Source organism: Hibiscus syriacus, unplaced genomic scaffold, assembly GCF_006381635.1.
Source record: "Hibiscus syriacus cultivar Baekdansim isolate YM2019G1 unplaced genomic scaffold, ASM638163v2 tig00002919_pilon, whole genome shotgun sequence".
Lineage (NCBI taxonomy): Eukaryota > Viridiplantae > Streptophyta > Magnoliopsida > Malvales > Malvaceae > Hibiscus > Hibiscus syriacus.
Genome location: NW_024061957.1, coordinates 127729 through 149004, shown reverse-complemented (window position 1 = coordinate 149004; position 21276 = coordinate 127729). Strand labels below are relative to the sequence as shown.

Genomic DNA, 21276 nt, shown 5'->3' with positions numbered 1-21276 from the left:
TGAGGTGAGCAACGTAGCTGAAACGGACAGCGTCATTAAGCAAAGTTGGCAAGCACATCATCCAATGTTCCGTCACCAAATAGAAGGAACCCGAAAAAACTTATCATTATGTAAACTGATGAGCATAAGACCGGTGCTGTTCGTACAACCGGTCTTATCTGGGTAGAGTCTTCCAGTTCGTTATCTATGCTGTGAACTGCAAATTTACACACTGGAAATCAGTCATTCTTGTTATCCCGAACCAATGTAAAAGATAAAAGGGTACATTGCTCAAATAAAGAGTACAATATTTCATGAACCAACTCACATACCATTGTAGTGGCAGATGTATGCAGTGACTAAAACAGGGCCTACCGTGAAGAGTTTCCAGAATGAGGTCAAATCGATGACATCGGGAAGTAACCTAGGCATCATTATAGTTCCACTAATCAGCTTGATAATTGCTATTCCGACAGTGATGACAAGAAACACAACCGCTAGAGCAACTGATAAGGCGGATGTAAATCTTAAGGAATCTGCATATGAGAAGGCATTATCGCTCGTTAGTCACATACAAATAAACAATAAACACACAATACAAACTACTTGATTTAGATTTATACCGGTGTAAACATAGACAAAAAAGTACTGCTAAATTCTATGTAATACACATGTTAAGCACTTTAACAGCATTTATATCATTTGCACTTGGAAGAGATTGGATATTTTCGAGAAATGATTCAAAAATTATACAAAAGCTGATTCAGAAACCTTGAACTAGAAATAACAGAAACATAGTACATCAGAAATTAAGTTTTCAAAGAGCTACTACTATAAAATACTGAAATAATTTCAATCATGTTTTAATGGAGTCAATATATGATCTATCTATTATCGAATGATCTACCAAGAACAAGCAAGACAACTCACTAGAATCCAGTAAATCTAGCAAAACCAAAAACTAACCGATCCACTTAAAACATACCAAGGGAGAGAAGATGCCGAGTGTAGTGACGAGAAGAATAATGGTCCGTCCGTTCCACCAGTGTTTGCCGAACCACCCTTCGAGGACACCTTCATGGTGCACCCTGTCGTAACCGGTTTTCGTCCGGGCACGAAATATTATACTTTGGCGGGGAAATTGATGTGAATAAATGGTTTTGAAAATAATTTGGGAGTCGCCATCGGCCTTTTGGGTCAGGTAGGTCGAATACCTAAAAATTATTTTTTTAAAGAGTTTTAAGAAAACACCAATTAAAAAAATGAACTGATCTGCGTTTATAACCAAAAATTCGTTCTTTTTAATAATAAAAAGGGATTCGTGGTCGGTTACGTTTAGGGAAGGATTAGCACCCCTACAACGCCCAAAATTGGTACTTTTTAATTATAAATTGTCTCTATTATTAAAATTTTAAAAATTCAAAAATATATTTAATTTATAATTCTATTATTTCAAAATTATATAAAAAAAATATTTATTTATTTAAAAATATCAGAAAAGAACTTCTAGGTGCCTTAAGACAGCTCTTTTCTTTGATATTGATAAATATTAATTTAAATAATATTGTTTACTTTTTAATTTTAAAATATCAGAATGGGACATCCAGTTGTATTAAGACTGTCCTTTTCTTCGATATTAAAAATAAATATTTAAAAATTACTATTTATTATATATATATTTATGAATATATAAAAATATTTAACAATATAATAAAATAAAAATAAAAATACTACTAAAAAAATATATTTAAAAACAATAAAATAAATGAAAACATATAAAATAACTGACTAAATTACAGTAAAAATAAAATTAAAAATCTAATTCATAATTAATCAAAATTATAGGGATTAAATATGTTATTTTCTTATTTAATAATTTAGTGACTAAAATAAAATCATCTAAAATTCGGATATTATAATAAAATAAATTAAAAATATAAACTAGGGATTAAAATATTATTTATTAAAATTAAGGGATTAATTCTGTTATTTATCCTAAATATATTATTTTAATAAAAAGGACTAAAATGAATAAAATTGAAATTCGAAGACTGAATTAAAAATATTATAAAATCGATTTAGTGACTAAAATGTAATGTTTACAAATTAGGAGGACGGCGGACGGGGTTTAACTATTGTCTAATTACACGCATAGTCCTTCCCGAAATGACGTCGTTCGGGAAGGACTATAAAAGGTCCAAACCGGCTGGCCCGAAGGGCCGGTCTTCATTTCTACTTCTCCTCTCTCTCTCTTCTTTGAGAGAAAAAAATTTCTCTCGCTTCTCTCTAGAACAGAGAGAAGCCAGTCTGCCGGCAGCCGTCAGTCGGCGTTCGTCCGCCGTCAACCACTGCCGCCGGCCACCGTCTTCGGTGGCCGGAAATTTTTTTTTTACATCTAAACATAGATCGGACCGTCCTAATGACGGTTCCGATGCTCTTTTCCGTTAAACGGCTCCCAATCGGAGCAAATCTAAAAAGAATACCTTCGGTTTTTTGAAGGTTTTGATGAGATCCGGCGTTTGGCTTCCTCGGTAAGTCTTTCTCTTCCTTTTTCTTTCTCTTCTGTTTCTTTGCTACTGATTGTTGAGATCGTTGGTAGTTTTTAGTATCTAGTTTCTTTGTATCTCTCTCGGTTTCCTGTGTAGTCTCTGTCTTTTTTTCTTTTTTCTGTCTCTGTCTCCCTTTTTTTTTCAGGTTGGGGTGGTGGCTTTTATAGCCACCACCGGTGTGGCCATCGGACTGGTCCGAAGAGGGAGTCTCGGTGAGTCACCGGACTACCAGTGGTGACTCACCCCGTAGCCATGGCGTGGACGGCTGGCTTTGGAGCTTCTGGAGGCTTCGGTTGGGATGTGGCAGCGGCGGAGGCGGCGAGATAGCAGCGGCGGCCGCGTGTCCCTAGGGTATCAGACCCTAGGGTTTCCATCTGGGGCAATCTGGACCGTTGGATCTCTTAGATCCAACGGCTGTGATGAGACGGCCGGCTAGATTAGGGTTAGGAAACCCTAACTGAAACCCCCAAATGTTTAGGGTTTCTGGTTTGTTCTGGACCGGTTCTGGTTTGTTTGTAACTGGGCCAGTCCATTTGTAATTGGCCTGTAATTAATTATTTATATATATATATTTAATATATATTTAATAATAATAATAATAATAATGATAATAATAATAATAATAATAATAATAATAATAATAGTAATGTGGGTAAAAAAATTAGTATCTTCAGCTGCCCCTCTTTGCTCATTCTTGTGTTAACAAGAATAGGGCAAAGATGAAAAGATAATAAAATTTTTTATCCATTTGGCTTCACTTGATTATAATGGAGATATTGAATAAATTTTTCTCTTTCTTCAGATGAGTTCTTCTCATTATGAACTTTCTGCTGGGGATGATGATCCATCAAATGATGAATTCAAGCAAAAGATTGAACAAGTTCTTCTCATTATGAACTTCTTCTTCCTTCTTCAGATGACGAGTTCTTCTCATTATGAACTCTACCTGGCAATGTTGATCCATCAAATGATGAATTCAAGCAAAAGATTGAACAAGTTCTTCTCATTATGAACTTCTTCTTCCTTCTTCAGATGAGTTCTTCTCATTATGAACCTTCTCTGGAAAAGATAATCCATCAATTTGATGAATTCAGAAAAAAGGTTGAACAAATTCTTCTCATTATGAACTTCTTCTTCCTTCTTCAGATGAGTTCTTCTCATTATGAACCTTCTCTGGAAAAGATAATCCATCAATTTGATGAATTCAGGAAAAAGGTTGAACAAATTCTTCTCATTATGAACTTCTTCTTCCTTCTTCAGATGAGTTCTTCTCATTATGAACCTTCTCTGGAAAAGCTGATCCATCAAGTGATAGAATTAGGCAGAAGGTTGAACAAATTCTTCTCATTATGAATTTCTTCTTCCTTCTTCAGATGAGTTCTTCTCATTATGAACCTTCTCTGGAAAAGATAATCCATCAATTTGATGAATTCAGGAAAAAGGTTGAACAAATTCTTCTCATTATGAACTTCTTCTTCCTTCTTCAGATGAATTCTTCTCATTATGAACCTTCTCTGGAAAAGCTGATCCATCAAGTGATAGAATTAGGCAGAAGGTTGAACAAATTCTTCTCATTATGAATTTCTTCTTCCTTCTTCAGATGAGTTCTTCTCATTATGAACCTTCTCTTGAAATGTCAATCCATCAAATGATAGATTTGAATCTTTGCTAAAATCTTTGAAATTCCTGTTAAAAATTCAACAAGAATAAAAATGAATGAAAATGCATCTATTTTTGCAAATGCCTAAATATGATGCATGAATGTTAAGTTGTTTGATTTCAGATTGGTGAATTGAGTATTTCTTCAATTGTAAAAACCCAATAGATCTTTCTTCTTCAAAACAAAGAATCTATCATTTTTGACAAATATAGATGTAGATATAATGTCACAAAACCTCTTGAGAATAAAACTCAATAGTATAGGCTTTTGAAAAGCTTGTATTCAGGCAACATGTTGATTCTGATAACAATTCATCTGATTATGAAGTGACCTTTCAAGATGATTTCACAGATATCGATAGTTCTTCTAATACCGAGAAATCTTGACTTCTGATTCTGATGAAGAGAATAAACTGTTATACTTGACAAAAATGTGATTCTCAGAGGCTGAAACTTCAAATAGCTTTCTTCCGGTAACATATGGGAAGCCATTATGTGATGATCCCAGTTACAAGCAAAGGCGAAACTTGTGCTATGATTTTTGGGAAAGGAATAAGCAAAAGAATCTTGAAAAGAAACTTCTTAATGAAGACGATCATGCAGTTCATCTTTTAATTCTAATGATTGGTTCTGTAGTTCTTACCAAACCAGATCAGATAACTCAAAGAACACTTCCAGAAGATGCTATGAGCACATTCATCTTCCAAATTCAATGATTGGTTCTGCCAAACCAGATCAGATAACTCAAAGAACACTTCCAGAAGATGCTATTGAGCACATTATTCTTCCAAATTCAATGATTGGTTCTGCCTAACCAGATCAGATAACTCAAAGAACACTTCCAGAAGATGCTATTGAGCACATTCATCTTCCAAATTCAATGATTGGTTCTGTCCAACCAGATCAGATAACTCAAAGAACACTTCCAGAAGATGTTATTGAGCACATTATTCTTCCAAATTCAATGATTGGTTCTGTCCAACCAGATCAGATAACTCAAAGAACACTTCCAGAAGATGCTATTGAGCACATTATTCTTCCAAATTCAATGATTGGTTCGGTCTAACCAGATCAGATAACTCAAACAACACTTCCAGAAGATGCTATTGAGCATATTCATCTTCCAAATTCAATGATTGGTTCTGTCCAACCAGATCAGATAACTCAAAGAACACTTCCAGAAGATGTTATTGAGCACATTATTCTTCCAAATTCAATGATTGGTTCTGTCCAACCAGATCAGATAACTCAAAGAACACTTCCAGAAGATGCTATTGAGCACATTATATTTGTTCCAAATTCAATGATTGGTTCGGTCTAACCAGATCAGATAACTCAAAGAACACTTCCAGAAGATGCTATTGAGCACATTCATCTTCCAAATTCAATGATTGGTTCTGTCCAACCAGATCAGATAACTCAAAGAACACTTCCAGAAGATGTTATTGAGCACATTATTCTTCCAAATTCAATGATTGGTTATGTCCAACCAGATCAGATAACTCAAAGAACACTTCCAGAAGATGCTATTGAGCACATTATATTTGTTCCAGTTAATGTTTGGACTAGGATATCATAATGCTTATTCGATGTAGAGCCAGAATTTGTAGATTCGAAGCATTTCTATCATACTACACTGAAAAGGACTATATTCATAATTCTGCCAATTAAGAACAGAGTTTCTCTTATTCTGCTTCCTCCATGTGCTGATGTTTTTCCATTGACAAAGAAATGATGGCTTTCATGTGATCCAAGAACAAAGTTGAACCGTTTATAAACATGTACAAGAAGTACCAAATTGACAGAAAGGATCTGTAAGGCTCTTAAAGCTTATGACAATGAGCCAACTTCGAGTGTTCAGAAGTATGTTCTTAATGAGTGCTGAAAATGGAATCTAGTATGAGTTGGAAGGAATAAAGTTGCTCCACTTGAACCTGATGAGGTGGAAATGCTTCTAGGTTTCCTTAAAAATCATATACAAGGATCGGTATAGAGACATGTTTCCCAGTAATATCAATGTCTTGTTTCTTTTTGCTGGAATCAGTGCTGCAAAGATTGACTTCTACTGTCTTAGTATATCTTTGAAAACAGATGTGCAAGAACTGAGTGGTGATCGGTTGGAGCAATTGATGAGTAGATTTGGCAGATTCGATCTTGTTCAAGATTGTGATGATTTGCTTACTTTGTATTCCACGTATTTAAAAGTATTAACATAAAGTGATATTCAGAAATCTTTAATTTATTTCAAAATTATGTTAAATCATAGAAGAATAAATTGAATTTCCAAAAATAAATTGAATCTCAAATAAATTGAACTTGAAATAAATAGAATTGTATTCAAAGTTATGGCAAACATAAGAATGATAAAAATTCAAATGTCTCAACAAATTATAAGCATAAGTATTTCTAAATTAATCAAGTTGACACAATTTAGAGATGATGTAAGCTTTTGTCTGTAAGATCTCAAACGTTGTTGAAATGCTTGTAGATGTGAAGTTTCTTCCAAACTATCAAAATCTTAAGAGAGTTCAATTGCCAGATGCCTAATATCAACCTGCATTTGAGCCGCCTTTTCAGGTTTTCAACTCAAATCCTTCTTTTGGTTACAAGATGCTCTTTGCGAGTTTTCACCTTGACCCCTCTTTTTTCTCTTTTTTTTTTTTGATTCATCTTTTTTTTTTCAAGCATAATATTTCTTGACAGAATCCGAGTTTATTGGATTTCTCAGAATTTTTCCATCCATTTTTGCTAAGATCAATGCTCCTCCGGAAAAGGCCTTTTTTACAACGTATGGCCCTTCCCAATTAGGCATCCATTTCCCACGGAAATCTTTATGTATAGGTAAGATCTTTTTTAGTACTAGATCACCCTCTTGGAATTCTCTTGGATGTACTTTTTTGTCATGAGACTTCATCATCCGTTTCTGATACATCTGTCCATGGCAAATAGCTTTCAATCTTTTCTCCTCAATAAGGTTCAATTGATCAACTCTAGCTTGGATCCATTCAGATTCATCCAATTTTGTTTCTCTCAATATTCGAAGCGATGGAATCTCAACTTCAATTGGTAAGACTGCTTCCATCCCATAGACTAAAGAAAAAGGCGTTGCCCCAGTAGATGTTCGAACAGTAGTTCGGTATGCATATAGAGCAAAAGGTAACTTCTCGTGCCAATCTTTGTAAGTTTCAGTAGTCTTTGTAATGATTCTCTTGATGTTCTTATTTGCTGCTTCAACTGCCCCATTCATCTTTGGACGATATGCCACTGAGTTTGCATGTTTGATCTTAAACTGTGCACAAAGTTCGGTCATCATTTTGTTGTTCAGGTTTAGAGCATTGTCTGTAATGATCCTTTCTGGTAGGCCATATCGGCAAACTATCTCTTTCTTTATGAATTTGCAGACTGTGGACCTCTTAATATTGGTATATGAAGCAGCTTCAACCCATTTGGTAAAATAATCAATTGCCACAAGGATGAAGCAATGTCCATTCGATGCTTTTGGTGTAATTGCACCAATGACATCTATTCCCCACATAGAAAATGGCCAGGGTGCTGTCATTACATGTAAAGGAGATGGGGGTACATGAATCTTGTCTGCATATATCTGGCATTTATGACATTTCCTTGCATAATCAATGCAATCTGTGTACATAGTAGCCCAATAGTATCCATATCTCATTATTTTTCTGGCCATGGAAAGACCATTTGCATGTGTTCCACATATTCCACTGTGTACTTCTTCAATGACGTTTCGAGCTTTGCTGGTATTTAAACATCTCAATAACATTTGATCATTGCTTCTTCTATACATAATCTCGCCATCAAGAAAATATCCAGCAGCCATTCTTCTCAAGGTTCTTTTATCAATTTCTGATGCATTTGGTGGATAACTTTGATTTTTGATATATCGCAGGATATCATGATACCATGGTTTACCATCTACCTCTTCTTCCACACTATAACAATGTGCAGGAATTAAATAAACTTGCATTTTGATTGGCATCATATCAACTTTCTTAGTTGCTTGAAACATAGCAGCTAATGTAGCCAAAGCATCTGCCATTTGATTTTCTTCTCGAGGGAGATAATTGAAGGTAACTCTCTCAAATTCTTTCACTAATTCGAGGGTAAAATTTCGGTATTCCAACAATTTGGGATCTTTTGTTTCCCATTCTCCTCGTAATTGATACACCACTAAAGATGAATCTCCATATATCTTGAGAAATTTGATTTTTCTTTCTATAGCTGCTTTCAACCCCATGACACAAGCTTCATATTCCGCCATGTTATTGGTGCAAAAGAACTCCAGTCTACTTGTAAAGGGATAATAAATATTTTCTGGAGAAATTAACACTGCCCCAATTCCTCGTCCCAAAGCATTAGATGCTCCGTCAAAATAAAGCTTCTAAGTTTCAAATTCATCATTTGTTCTGACTTCTTCATTCATGGATATGCACAACAAATCTTCATCGGGAAAATTAAAGTTCAAAGGCTGATAATCATTTAATACACGACTGGCCAGAAAATCAGCTATGACACTTCCTTTTATCACTTTTTGGTTGACATATACAATATCAAACTCAGATAATAACATCTGCCATCTAGCCATTCTGCCTGTCAAAGCTGGTGATTCCATTAAGAATTTCAAAGGATCAAGTTTTGATATCAACCAAGTAGTATGGTATAACATATATTGTCTGAGTCTTCGAGTAGTCCACACCAAAGCACAACATAATTTTTGTATTGGTGGATATCGAATTTCACAATCAGTAAATTTCTTGCTCAGATAATAAATAGCTTTTTCTTTTCTTCCAGATTCATCATGCTGTCCTAGTACACATCCCATTGAATTTTCGAAGACCGTCAAGTAGAGAATTAATGGTCTATCAGGCATTGGTGATACTAAAATTGGGGCATTGGATAAATATTTCTTAATAACATCCAAAGTTTCTTGACATTCTTCATTCCAGACTTCAGGATTGTTCTTTCGAAGTAATTTGAACACTGGATCACATTTGTCAGTTAATTGAGAAATGAACCGAGATATATAATTTAATCTTCCCAAAAAGCCTCGAACTTCTTTTTTTGTATTAGGTGGTGGAAGATCTTGAATTGCTTTTACTTTATCTGGATCAATCTCGATTCCTTTTTTGCTGACCACAAATCCCAAAAGTTTCCCAGAAGTTACCCCAAAAGTGCATTTAGCGGGGTTAAGCTTTAATTGATACTTCCTCAATCTTTGGAAAAGCTTCCTCAAATTTTGAATATGTTCTTCTTCAGTTCGGGATTTGGCAATCATGTCATCTACGTATACTTCAATCTCTTTATGCATCATGTCATGAAACAAAGTTACCATGGCTCTTTGATATGTTGCCCCTGCATTTTTCAATCCAAATGGCATCACTTTATAACAGAATGTACCCCACATGGTTATAAATGTTGTTTTTTCCATGTCTTCAGGATTCATTTTTATCTAATTATATCCTGAAAATCCATCCATAAATGAAAACCATGCGTGTCCTGCAGTATTGTCTACCAATGTGTCTATGTGGGGTAATGGAAAGCTATCTTTCGGACTAACTTTGTTGAGATCTCTGTAATCCACACACATTCGAACTTTCCCATTTTTCTTTGGTACGAGAACAATGTTGGCTACCCATTCTGGGTATTTAGATGCCTGTAGGAAACCTGCATTGATCTGTTTCATTACTTCCTCTTTGATTTGCAACAACATTTCTGGCCTCATTCTTCTGAGCTTTTGTTGGACCGGTTTATATTCTGGATTGATTGGAAGCTTGTGTATCACTATATCTGTGCTCAAACCAGGCATATCTTGATAAGACCAGGCAAATATATCTTTGAACTCTTGAAGGAGATTTATCAATTCTTGTTTTATCTGGATTGTCAGAGTAGTACCAATTTTCACCTCTTTCATTTCTTCATCTGTTCCCAAATTCACAGTCTCAATCTCTTCTTTGTGGGGTAGAATTTGTTTGTCTTCTTTTTCTACCAATCTTAATAGTTCAGTAGGAACATCACATTCCAGTTCATCCTCACAACCATTGATTTCTTCCAGACATATAGGATGCTCTAAATTTATCACTGGATTAAATTTAGGAATACACATGCTATTAACACGGTGACGCCTGCAAATTTAAGTCGGACATATTTCCGAAAGAATATAGTAAATTTATGAAATGTAAAAATGTAATAAAATGTAAAGAATGATTGCCATCTGAAAATTTCAAAGAAAATTTCTTATATTTAACATAATTTCTTTTACAAGATAACAAAAAGTTTTCATATTTTTGAGCTAAACATAAAGATTAGTTCTGAATATTACTCTGCATTAATATTAAAAACTATAGGAAGATCTTCAGTGGTCCAATTGGTGAGTGTTTCTCCAGGAAGACATGGTCGAATCCTATCCAAGTATTTGCCAGTTTTGTTGTCATTCATGATCATGTTGATAAATAATCCATTCATAGTTTTTTCAACTATGTCTTGATCTTTCGTCAACTTTTCTTCTTTAAAGGCTTCAACAAGCTGCTGTTCTACATTAATTGTTCCCCCTGATCTGAATGTGGTCTTTAATTGTGGGAAAGACATGTGTTTCCAAAGGATTTCTCCCCCTTTCAATTTTGCCTTTCTGTCTTCACATCTTCTTTTCATCTCTTTGTTCTTTTGCTGAAGATTGGGCTTAAACCCTAGCCCAAAACGGTCTTTTTTCATCTTTATACTGATAGGAACTGAAATCCCTTGAAGATTCTTTCCTAAACCTCTCCCAGCTTTAGCTCCAATGCCTAAAGTTTGTCGTACCGTCATCTTGGTGCAATCAGACAATCTGGGATATGGAATTTTGCTTCCTTCTGCAATAAAGGTTGCATTTACAAATTCAAGAGCTCGAAAAGAGCATTCAAGAGCATCATCATTGGTGTCGATATATGGAACATCGCTTGTTACAGACGCAATGATTTCTTCTTCAGCGCCGACGCATATTAGTTGTCCATCAACAACAAATTTCAGTTTCTGATGTAATGAAGAAGGAACGGCTCCTGCTGAATGAATCCATGGCCTCCCTAATAGACAATTATATGTGGGGTGGATGTCCATCACCACAAAGTCAATATTGTACACTACTGGGCCAATTAACAGCGGTATTTCCATTTTCCCAAGCACTTCTTTTTGAGTACCATCAAATGCTCGTACTACATTCTGATAACTCTTCATGTGTGATTGATCCAGAGGCATTCTTTGAAGTGTGACTAGAGGCATCAAGTTGAGAGCGGATCCATTGTCAATCAATACTCCTGGCAACACATGACCATGACAATGTGTCGTGATGTTCAAAGCTTTTACTGACCCTATTCCGCCTTCTGGTATTTCATCATCCGTGAATGTTATGTAATTGTCAGCGGCTATATGTCCCACAATTCTGTCAAGTTTATTGAGGGATATATCTTCGGGGATAAATGTTTGAATGAGAATTTTCATCAAAGCATTTCTATGCGCTTCTGAATTCATCAATAGATCAAGAATAGAAATTCTCGCTTGTTGTTTGTGTAGTTGTTCAACCACACTATACTCACTATGTTTCAAAAATTTCAAAAATTCTTGGGCTTGTTTTTCTGTCACAGGCTCATTAAATGCTGGAAGGGATTCACCCTCAAATACCTTCTGAGGTATTGCCATGGCTTTTCCTTTGGCTTTCACTTGTTCTGAAGCATTGGATGTTTCGGGAGAGTAACATCTCCCACTTCTCGTAAAGAAACCGACTTCGCTCACTGCTTCAGACTTCGATGTTGTACTCAAACTTTGTTTTTTCTTTTCTGTTTTTTCTAGAGAAACAGATCATCCTACCATTGAAACATTGGTAGTATAATTCCAAGGTACCCTGCGGGTATCTTTGTATGGAAATGGTAGAGGAGTGGTGATAACTACTTTCGGCTTTATTGGTGCAGGAATCACCGTAGATGATTTCACATTAATAATCACAGGATCATTTATTCTTTGACTTGGTTTAGAATCCTCTGATGAGCAAACATCATCTTCTTTTTTTCTTGGTTCTTCTTCAAAGAATTCTATTTCTCTGTTGTTCATCAATTTTTGCACCAAATTCCTAAACTCAGGACATAGTTGAATTTTATGCCCTTTCTCCTGATGATATTCACAATAATTCTTGCCTTCATTCTGCTTTGGCCTGAATTGTTGTGGAATTATACCGGCTACAAAGAGTTGTTGGAATATCCAGATAAACGGAGATTTAATTTCAGAAATGTCAATTTTTGCTTTCTTTCTGTTCTCTTCCTGAATTGCATTTACGTTTTTATCTCCATGATTTGGCAATGGATGATTTGATGCAGATGGTGTATTGAATTCCAACTTCCCAGTGTTGATCAAATTTTGAACCACCCTTTTGAATGCTAAACAATTTTCAATAGAATGACCTGTAATTCCTTCATGGTAAACACAGTGTGCCTTTGTATCATACCAAGGAGGAAATGGTGGTTGCATGGGAACCAAATGATAAGGTCTTATGACATCTGCTTTTAACAGTGAATCATAGATCTCCGCATATGGTACTGGTAATGGTGAAAAGACAACCTTTCATTTTCTTTTCGAGATCCTCTGGACTCTGTTCGATTAGTGTTTGTTTCCTCTTTCTTAACCCTTGGCTGGGTTATTGTAACACTTTTCGATGAATCTTTGCTGTAAGAATTTGCATTGTTGACTTCATTCTCCTTTTTCCGGTACGTAGGTCTTTTGGAACTAGACCCATCATTTGATTCAATCTTGCCGCTTTTCAAGACATTTTCAATTAGTTCTCCAGAAATGACCAAATCTGCAAAATTTCTGGTTGTATTTTCCATTAGATGATTTAAATAAGGAGCCTTCAAGGTATGAACAAATATTACTGTGGCCTCTTTTTCTAACAAAGGTGGTTGAACTTGGGCCGCAGTGTCACGCCATCTCTGGGCATACTGTCTGAATGTTTCATTATTCTTTTTCTCCAAATTTTGGAGAGTCCATCTATCAGGGACCATGTCTGTTACGTGGCGATACTGCTCTAAAAATGCTTTAGCCAAATCTTTCCAAGATCTAATGTTGGCTTTGGTCAATTGAGTATACCATTTTAAAGCCGGTCCTGTCAAACTATCCTGAAAGCAGTGAATTAACAATTTCTCATCTTTCACATACCCTGCCATTCTTCGACAAAACATAGTAATGTGGGATGAAGGGCATGTAGTACCGTCATATTTATCAAATTCGAGAGCTTTGAACTTGATGGGGAGGATTAGGTCTGGAACCAAACTTAACTCACTAGCATCAAACCCATAGAATGATTCAGTTATTTCCACAGATTTCATTCGTTCTTCTAAGTTCTTGATCTGTCTGGTCAGTTCTTCATTTACTTTTTGTTTCTCATTCAACTCATTCAAATCTGGGATCAAATGCTCAGTATTAAGATCCCCTATTTTCACATCGGATATAAGCGGATTTTTGCTTGAAGATGCAGGATCCACTTGTTGGTTTTCATGTGGTTTGGCTTCTTGAAATGCAGATGTACGAGCATTGATTTGTATAGGTGTAGTACCAGAATGATAAATTGGTTCTGGTGGAAACACTAGAGGATATATGGGTTCTTGGTCGAAAGATACAAGATTTTCATGCATTTTTCCACTGATAGCCTGCCTTTTAAACAAGTCCTCTATTTTCTTCATCATACTGTCTTGTGAATTTGCAATACTGGCTTCAATTTTTTCCAGCTTCATTCTCATTTCTTCTTGTTCTTTATGATGTTGTTCCTCAATACGCTGTATTTTATCCTCCATAATTCTCTTAGTAGCTTGTCTAGTACCGTAGTGATGTTGTATTTCTCTTTTGGCCAGAATAACTGCGATTGAAAAATCTTTTAATATTATTTTTTCCAAATTTTAATTAATGAATTTTATCTTAATAAAATAAAATAATAAAATTATTCATAAAGAAAATTATGAAATGAATGATGAATGTATGCAAAATGCATGTATGTAAAAAACATTGATCCCAAAAAGTTAACTGTCATAGAACAACTTTCATTGGCATACAAAAGTTTCTTTATAATAGTTCATAACTACAGATAAGGCGTAGCTTTCCTATTAAGCTCTATAATTTCTTTCATTAACCATGACACCTTCTTTCCGCACTTAGAAACTGGATCAACGTGATGCTCAATTATTTTGGCTTCAACAGCTAGTTCCCTAACATATCTAGCAACTTCACTCATTTGAACCATGGCCTCGAACACCATATTACTTCTTTCTTCACTTCTTTCAACATAGAACTCAGTTGACTGTTGCCATTGTTCATTCGTTCCTTCAAGAGTTTGCTCTAACTCAGTGATTCTGACTTGACAATTGTGCAGAATTTTTTCAAGATCTCTAATGCGTCTTCGCAGTGAAGCATTTTCCTCATTACTTTCTTTGAGGTCATTAGGTCCTAGACAAACCTTTTCTTGGAACAATGATTCCTCAAGTTGCAAAATGTAAGCATTACACTCTGAGTTTTTTATTTCTAGACTAATCCAGATCTTCTTCAAGTTTTGTTCGTGCTTCTTGCGCTCTTTGATTAAGCTTCTGGATTTGAACATCCTTGTTTCTGCCTCTTTGCATCCAATTTCTAGCCACTTCCTGCTCTACCTCAAGTCTGGTGTTGAAATTTTTTCTTTCTAGCTCCCATTTTTCTTTTTCAATATTGGATTCTTCCATCTTTTGGCCTCTGACTTCAAGTTCGGCAATCAACTGGTTCATTTCAGATTCAAATCCTTTGAACATGATATTTTTCTCACCTTCAAATTTATTAAAGATGTCATTCTTCATTTCTTCTACATCTTTGACTCGATCTCTTTCTCTTTGCATTTCATTCATGATCTCGCGATGCTCAGCCTTGTGTTTTATAATTCGCTCTCTTCTGTCGACCTCAAAATCTTTCATTTTTTGCTTTCCCTTCTCAAGGCTTTTGAGTAGACGACTATTCTTTCCTTTCAGATCTTCAACTCGACTTTTCTCTATGTTCAACTCTCTAGTCATCTGTACCGTTGATTGGCTTGGTCTTGATGCTTTCCGGGATTTATATAACTCCTGGTAATTTTTCTGTAAGGCTCTATACTCATCCTCACTTTTTTCTTTATCTTTTCTCAACATTGCACATTGTGATGAATGAAATTCAATGTCAACCCCCAACATAGCTTTATCTTGTCTCATTTGCTCTAATTCTTTTGACCAGCCTTCTCTTTCTGCTTCAAACTCAGCTCTCAAGATTTCAATCTCTGACGGAACCACCTTAATGCGATCTTCCATAGAGATATCCTCATTTTGATCTGGTAAAGGAATATTTTCGTTTTTTCCTGACAGATCTCCATTCTTCATAATCAAGAGTTAGCATTTCTTTTGCTGCTTTAGCTCGGATACAAAAAGTTGTTTTCCAAGCTGTAACGGCTTCCATGATACTTCTTTTATAATTTTTGCTGTGGAATGCGAATTCAGATGACTGTAACCCAGCAGTGACAGGTACAAATTGACGACCTTCATACTGTCTTATGACCAGAAGTGGTGCATATCCAATTCCTCCCCATAATCCGAGCAACATTATCCAGTTGTAATTTCCACATCTGTAAAAGAATTCCCTTTGGATTTGCCACGGGGCTCGCCAAGTCACGTCATTGCTTTGTAGATTTCGAAAGGCATTAATCCACATATCTTTCTTAATTTCTTTCGGTCATTCCTGCTCCAGAAATTCTTTTAATGGTGAGTAATTCGTATTAAAGCGTCGGTATGAAACCTTTTCTATCCTCCAGAAATGACTACGGATCCAAACATATAACAACTGGGTACACCCTGAGAATCGTCCACCTCCTAACCTTCTACAAGCATTTAACGATCTGAAGGTCTCTGCTAGAATTGCAGAAGCATGATTAATCTTTTTCGGTAGCTGTTCAAACAAATCTACCACTGCAGCTTCAACATATCCCAATACTTTTGGGAAGATGACCATACTATATATACCCAGAGCAAATAAATCGAATCGTACTTTAATATCTGGATGGCTCTGAATAAGTTCTCTAATGTTGGTCCAAGCAATGTCTTCGCTTTCGCCTTTTTGTTTTGTACGGGATGCCACCCATTCTTCTCGTACCCCAGCAATCTTTGCTAATTTAACTCGAAAGGGTTGAGTTTTAATTGATTTTGAATAGATTCGATTCTCCAAAACCCCATCTATATGTAGCAAAGTTGTGTATTCTTCAATAGTAGGGACCAAATCCTCTTTATTGAGAGTGAAGCAATTGTACCCTGGATTCCAGAATTGAATTAGGGCTCTGAGTAATTCATCATCAACTTCTACATAGAGCAAATATGGGATGTCTCCGTAAGTCTGATAAAACAGCAATTTTTTGTTTGAATCCCAACTTTCCCAAATGCTTCGCAAATCTTGCATATCATTTCTTTTTAGTGAAACTGGAGCATAACTGGCCAAGTCAGATACATAATCATCCTGCAGACTGTCTCCTTCTTGTCTTTGTAAGTCCTCAGCCCACTGTCTTACTTCTGAGTTTAGAATTACTTGATTTGAACACTTTTTATCCATAGATGAAGGCTTTCCAATGAGACAATTAACACAAGGATCAATGTCTTTTATCCTGTATGATGCAATGCAAACAGAAAAACAAAGAACACACAAAAAGAAAATAAATTAGTTTACATAATAAAGAAATTTAATAATAACATTTACATAAATATTCTTTATTTAAACATGCTTTTCTAAATTTAAAAAATTTAAATAAACATGTAATTTAATTAATAAATTAACAAGAAAGTCAGAATTCATTTCTCCTGTGTGTACACCTATTTTGGACAAAATTTCGGCATGACTTCAGATCGGAAGAGTTTCTAGGGTTTTTATATGCAGGGTTTCAGATCTAAGAATAAAGGTACCCGAATTGTCCTTGTTAGTGCCCCCTTGGGTTGCTAACCCTCAACCCTAGTCCATTACAGACTAAAGTGGATCGAGTTCAATTCGAGGGGATACATTTCTCTATGCCTGACACGGAGAATAAATTCTCACGAAGACATAAAACATATGAACCCCGAAAGTTACTTGCTAGGTCTGACACGGAGAATAAATTCTCACGAAGACGTCGCTTTCACTCCCACTTAAAAGGGACAACTCAATTATAGAGCTTTATGTTATGCAATGCAAGTGTTGTGTGTGAGGAGAAATGTTCAAACCTTTGACAGAAAAATAAATAATGAAATAAAATACTTGCAAATAAAATAAAACATATAAATTTTATAAAAATAATAAATAAATAAAATTTGAAAAGAAAGAATTAAAAATTAAATATATGAATTTTTAATTTTTAATTAATAGAGACAATTTATAATTGATTTTTAAAAGTTTGACCAGTCCCCAGCGGAGTCGCCAAGCTGTCGTAACCGGTTTTCGTCCGGGCACGAAATATTATACTTTGGCGGGGAAATTGATGTGAAGAAATGGTTTTGAAAATAATTTGAGAGTCGCCATCGGCCTTTTGGGTCAGGTAGGTCGAATACCTAAAAATTATTTTTTTAAAGAGTTTTAAGAAAACACCAATTAAAAAAAATGAACTGATATGCGTTTATAACCAAAAATTCGTTCTTTTTAATAATAAAAAGGGATTCGTGGTCGGTTACGTTTAGGGAAGGATTAGCACCCCTACAACGCCCAAAATTGGTACTTTTTAATTATAAATTGTCTCTATTATTAAAATTTTAAAAATTCAAAAATATATTTAATTTATAATTCTATTATTTCAAAATTATATAAAAAATATTTATTTATTTAAAAATATCAGAAAAGAACTTCTAGGTGCCTTAAGACAGCTATTTTCTTTGATATTGATAAATATTAATTTAAATAATATTGTTTACTTTTTAATTTTAAAATATCAGAATGGGACATCCAGTTGTATTAAGACTGTCCTTTTCTTCGATATTAAAAATAAATATTTAAAAATTACTATTTATTATATATATATATATATATATATTTATGAATATATAAAAATATTTAACAATATAATAAAATAAAAATAAAAATACTACTAAAACAATATATTTAAAAACAATAAAATAAATGAAAACATATAAAATAACTGACTAAATTACAGTAAAAATAAAATTAAAAATCTAATTCATAATTAATCAAAATTATAGGGATTAAATATGTTATTTTCTTATTTAATAATTTAGTGACTAAAATAAAATCATCTAAAATTCGGATATTATAATAAAATAAATTAAAAATATAAACTAGGGATTAAAATATTATTTATTAAAATTAAGGGATTAATTCTGTTATTTATCCTAAATATATTATTTTAATAAAAAGGACTAAAATGAATAAAATTGAAATTCGAAGACTGAATTAAAAATATTATAAAATCGATTTAGTGACTAAAATGTAATGTTTACAAATTAGGAGGACGGCGGACGGGGTTTAACTATTGTCTAATTACGCGCATAGTCCTTCCCGAAACGACGTCGTTCGGGAAGGACTATAAAAGGTCCAAACCGGCTGGCCCGAAGGGCCAGTCTTCATTTCTACTTCTCTCTCTCTCTCTTCTTTGAGAGAAAAAAATTTCTCTCGCTTCTCTCTAGAACAGAGAGAAGCCAGTCTGCCGGCAGCCGTCAGTCGGCGTTCGTCCGCCGTCAACCACCGCCGCCGGCCACCGTCTTCGGTGGCCGGAAATTTTTTTTTTTACATCTAAACATAGATCGGACCGTCCTAATGACAGTTCCGATGCTCTTTTCCGTTAAACGGCTCCCAATCGGAGCAAATCTAAAAAGAATACCTTCGGTTTTTCGAAGGTTTTGATGAGATCCGGCGTTTGGCTTCCTCGGTAAGTCTTTCTCTTCCTTTTTCTTTCTCTTCTGTTTCTTTGCTACTGATTGTTGAGATCGTTGGTAGTTTTTAGTATCTAGTTTCTTTGCTACCGGTGTGGCCATCGGACTGGTCCGAAGAGGGAGTCTCGGTGAGTCACCGGACTACCAGTGGTGACTCACCCCGTAGCCATGGCGTGGACGGCTGGCGTTGGAGCTTCTGGAGGCTTCGGTTGGGACGTGGCAGCGGCGGAGGCGACGAGATAGCAGCGGCGGCCGCGTGTCCCTAGGGTATCAGACCTTAGGGTTTCCATCTGGGGCAATCTGGACCGTTGGATCTCTTAGATCCAACGGCTGTGATGAGGCGGTCGGCTAGATTAGGGTTAGGAAACCCTAACTGAAACCCCCAAATGTTTAGGGTTTCTGGTTTGTTCTGGACCGGTTCTGGTTTGTTTGTAACTGGGCCGGTCCATTTGTAATTGGCCTGTAATTAATTATTTATATATATAATATATATTTAATATAATAATAATAATAATAATAATAATAATAATAATAATAATAATAATAATAATAATAATAATAATAATAGTAATGTGGGTAAAAAAATTAGTATCTTCACACCCCACTTGATGATGTTCTAGAAAGCACATCACCTTCATAAAAACAACAAACCATCACAAGTTCATAAGCAAATTCGCACATTACCATAAGATCAGAAAAGGGAAACCAAGTAAATAAACAAATCAACAAGAAAGGAAGCCTAATGACATCACAGAGCAACCAAATATGCAATTCAACTGAAGGAAATCAAGCTTTTACCAATAATAATCATGTATACAATGAGTACACCAATGTTGTTGACCAGAACACATATTTGCAAAAAGATTCTTCCATACTTTCCAATCGCATCTCCCATGAGACCTCCATAAGAAGTTTTTTTCCCAGCTCTACTGAATCTAAGCAAGAATTCAATAGAGGTATCAGTTAAGAATGCCATGAAGACGATCATGTCAATCCCAAGAATCAAACCCAGAACTTTCATTGTTGCAGGCAAGGCCATGATCCCAGCACCAACAATTGTTGTTGATAAATTGAACACCGCCCCAGTGAATGAAGCTCCATTGAATTCATCATAACCCGCATGTTCATCTTGATGTTTAGGCAACAAGGGAGCTTTCTCGTCAACAACATGCTTGCTTCTCCTTGACTTTCTCTCCTTCTTTGGTGTTATATCCCCAATTGTCATCTTTTGAATCTACCTAAAACTCTCAAAGATTCGACTTTTTTTAAGAAAATTTAAACCACCTTGGAGACTCAAACTCTTCAGCACACTGCAATTCTGTCCGCATGAGAAAATGCTAAAACATTAATTCCTTAAAATCAAAACCAAAAAAAAAGGGATAAAGCATCCAATTTTTATAGTCCTAACCTGTAATAAAATCCAAACCTTTCAGGATGGAAATTTGCAAATCTTCTCCAAAAAAGGTAGGAATTTAGAATTTTAGGTTTATTTATCCGTTCATTAGGTCTCCAAAAAGTCTCATTTCTTTACACAGAAACTCTCGAGCCAACTACAACGTGTAAATAAAATATGTAAACAAAATCCTTAATAGATTTGTGTGATCTTTTAGAGTGAAGTTCAAGATTTGATTATCAAAATTATATGGTCTACTGACCTATAAATAGTCATAACAATCCTAAGATTGATACATATATTAGAAGTCACCATAAATACTCCTATATAGGATTGAATAAAGGAGATGAACAATTCATTACCACGGTTGAACTTTCTCCTTTCTCACAATGAGCAATGGTTCTTCCTTCAATCGCAACTCTCTATCTAAATAAGATAAGACAAACTAATCATAATCGATAAAATCATTTTATTTTCCTTAATAATTTTATAAAATGAATTCGTGTACAAATATTTATGTTTTTATATTTCGTATTATTGGCTTTGAATTTGAATCAATTTATTAAATAATTTATAAACATATTGGGATGGAAAACGAGCAATGAAGTGAATTTCCTTGTCACCCCATGCCATTGGCAGCTTGTCATCCCATGTAAAAAATCAATGAATCTGTGGTAATTACTACTCTTAATTTAATCAGCAAACGAGATGCTTTAGATTATGGAGTTAATACCTATTTTTTAATTAATTAATCATGCAGATATTTTTCATTAAT

The 21276-nt window shown here is 35.0% G+C and overlaps 1 protein-coding gene across 2 annotated transcripts; it reads right to left on the bottom strand.

Moving 5' to 3' along the window:
* Positions 1 to 20: 20 nt before the first annotated feature.
* Positions 21 to 20599, bottom strand: LOC120163989 (amino acid transporter AVT6A-like). Of its 2 annotated transcripts, none has more exons than XM_039173770.1 (6): positions 20517 to 20599; positions 19907 to 20426; positions 19709 to 19740; positions 946 to 1066; positions 312 to 515; positions 21 to 196 (listed from the first exon to the last, which is right to left on the bottom strand). In XM_039173770.1, the coding sequence occupies exons 2-6, from the start codon at positions 20331 to 20333 to the stop codon at positions 36 to 38; spliced, it is 945 nt and encodes a 314-aa protein (XP_039029701.1). In that variant the 5' UTR covers positions 20334 to 20426; positions 20517 to 20599; the 3' UTR covers positions 21 to 35. The 2 variants fall into 2 exon arrangements, with proteins under 2 accessions (XP_039029701.1, XP_039029705.1); XM_039173774.1 differs by having other exon boundaries at positions 20535 to 20582.
* Between the last annotated feature and the right edge of the window lie 677 nt (positions 20600 to 21276).

Coding starts and splice junctions, on each gene's coding strand:
- LOC120163989 (XM_039173770.1), bottom strand. CDS start 20,333: ATGACAATTGGGGATATAACACCAAAGAAGGAGAGAAAGTCAAGGAGA. Junction 516..945: donor GGTATGTTTTAAGTGGATCG/GTTAGTTTTTGG, acceptor TCTCATATGCAG/ATTCCTTAAGATTTACATCC. Junction 197..311: donor ATACATCTGCCACTACAATG/GTATGTGAGTTG, acceptor GTAAATTTGCAG/TTCACAGCATAGATAACGAA.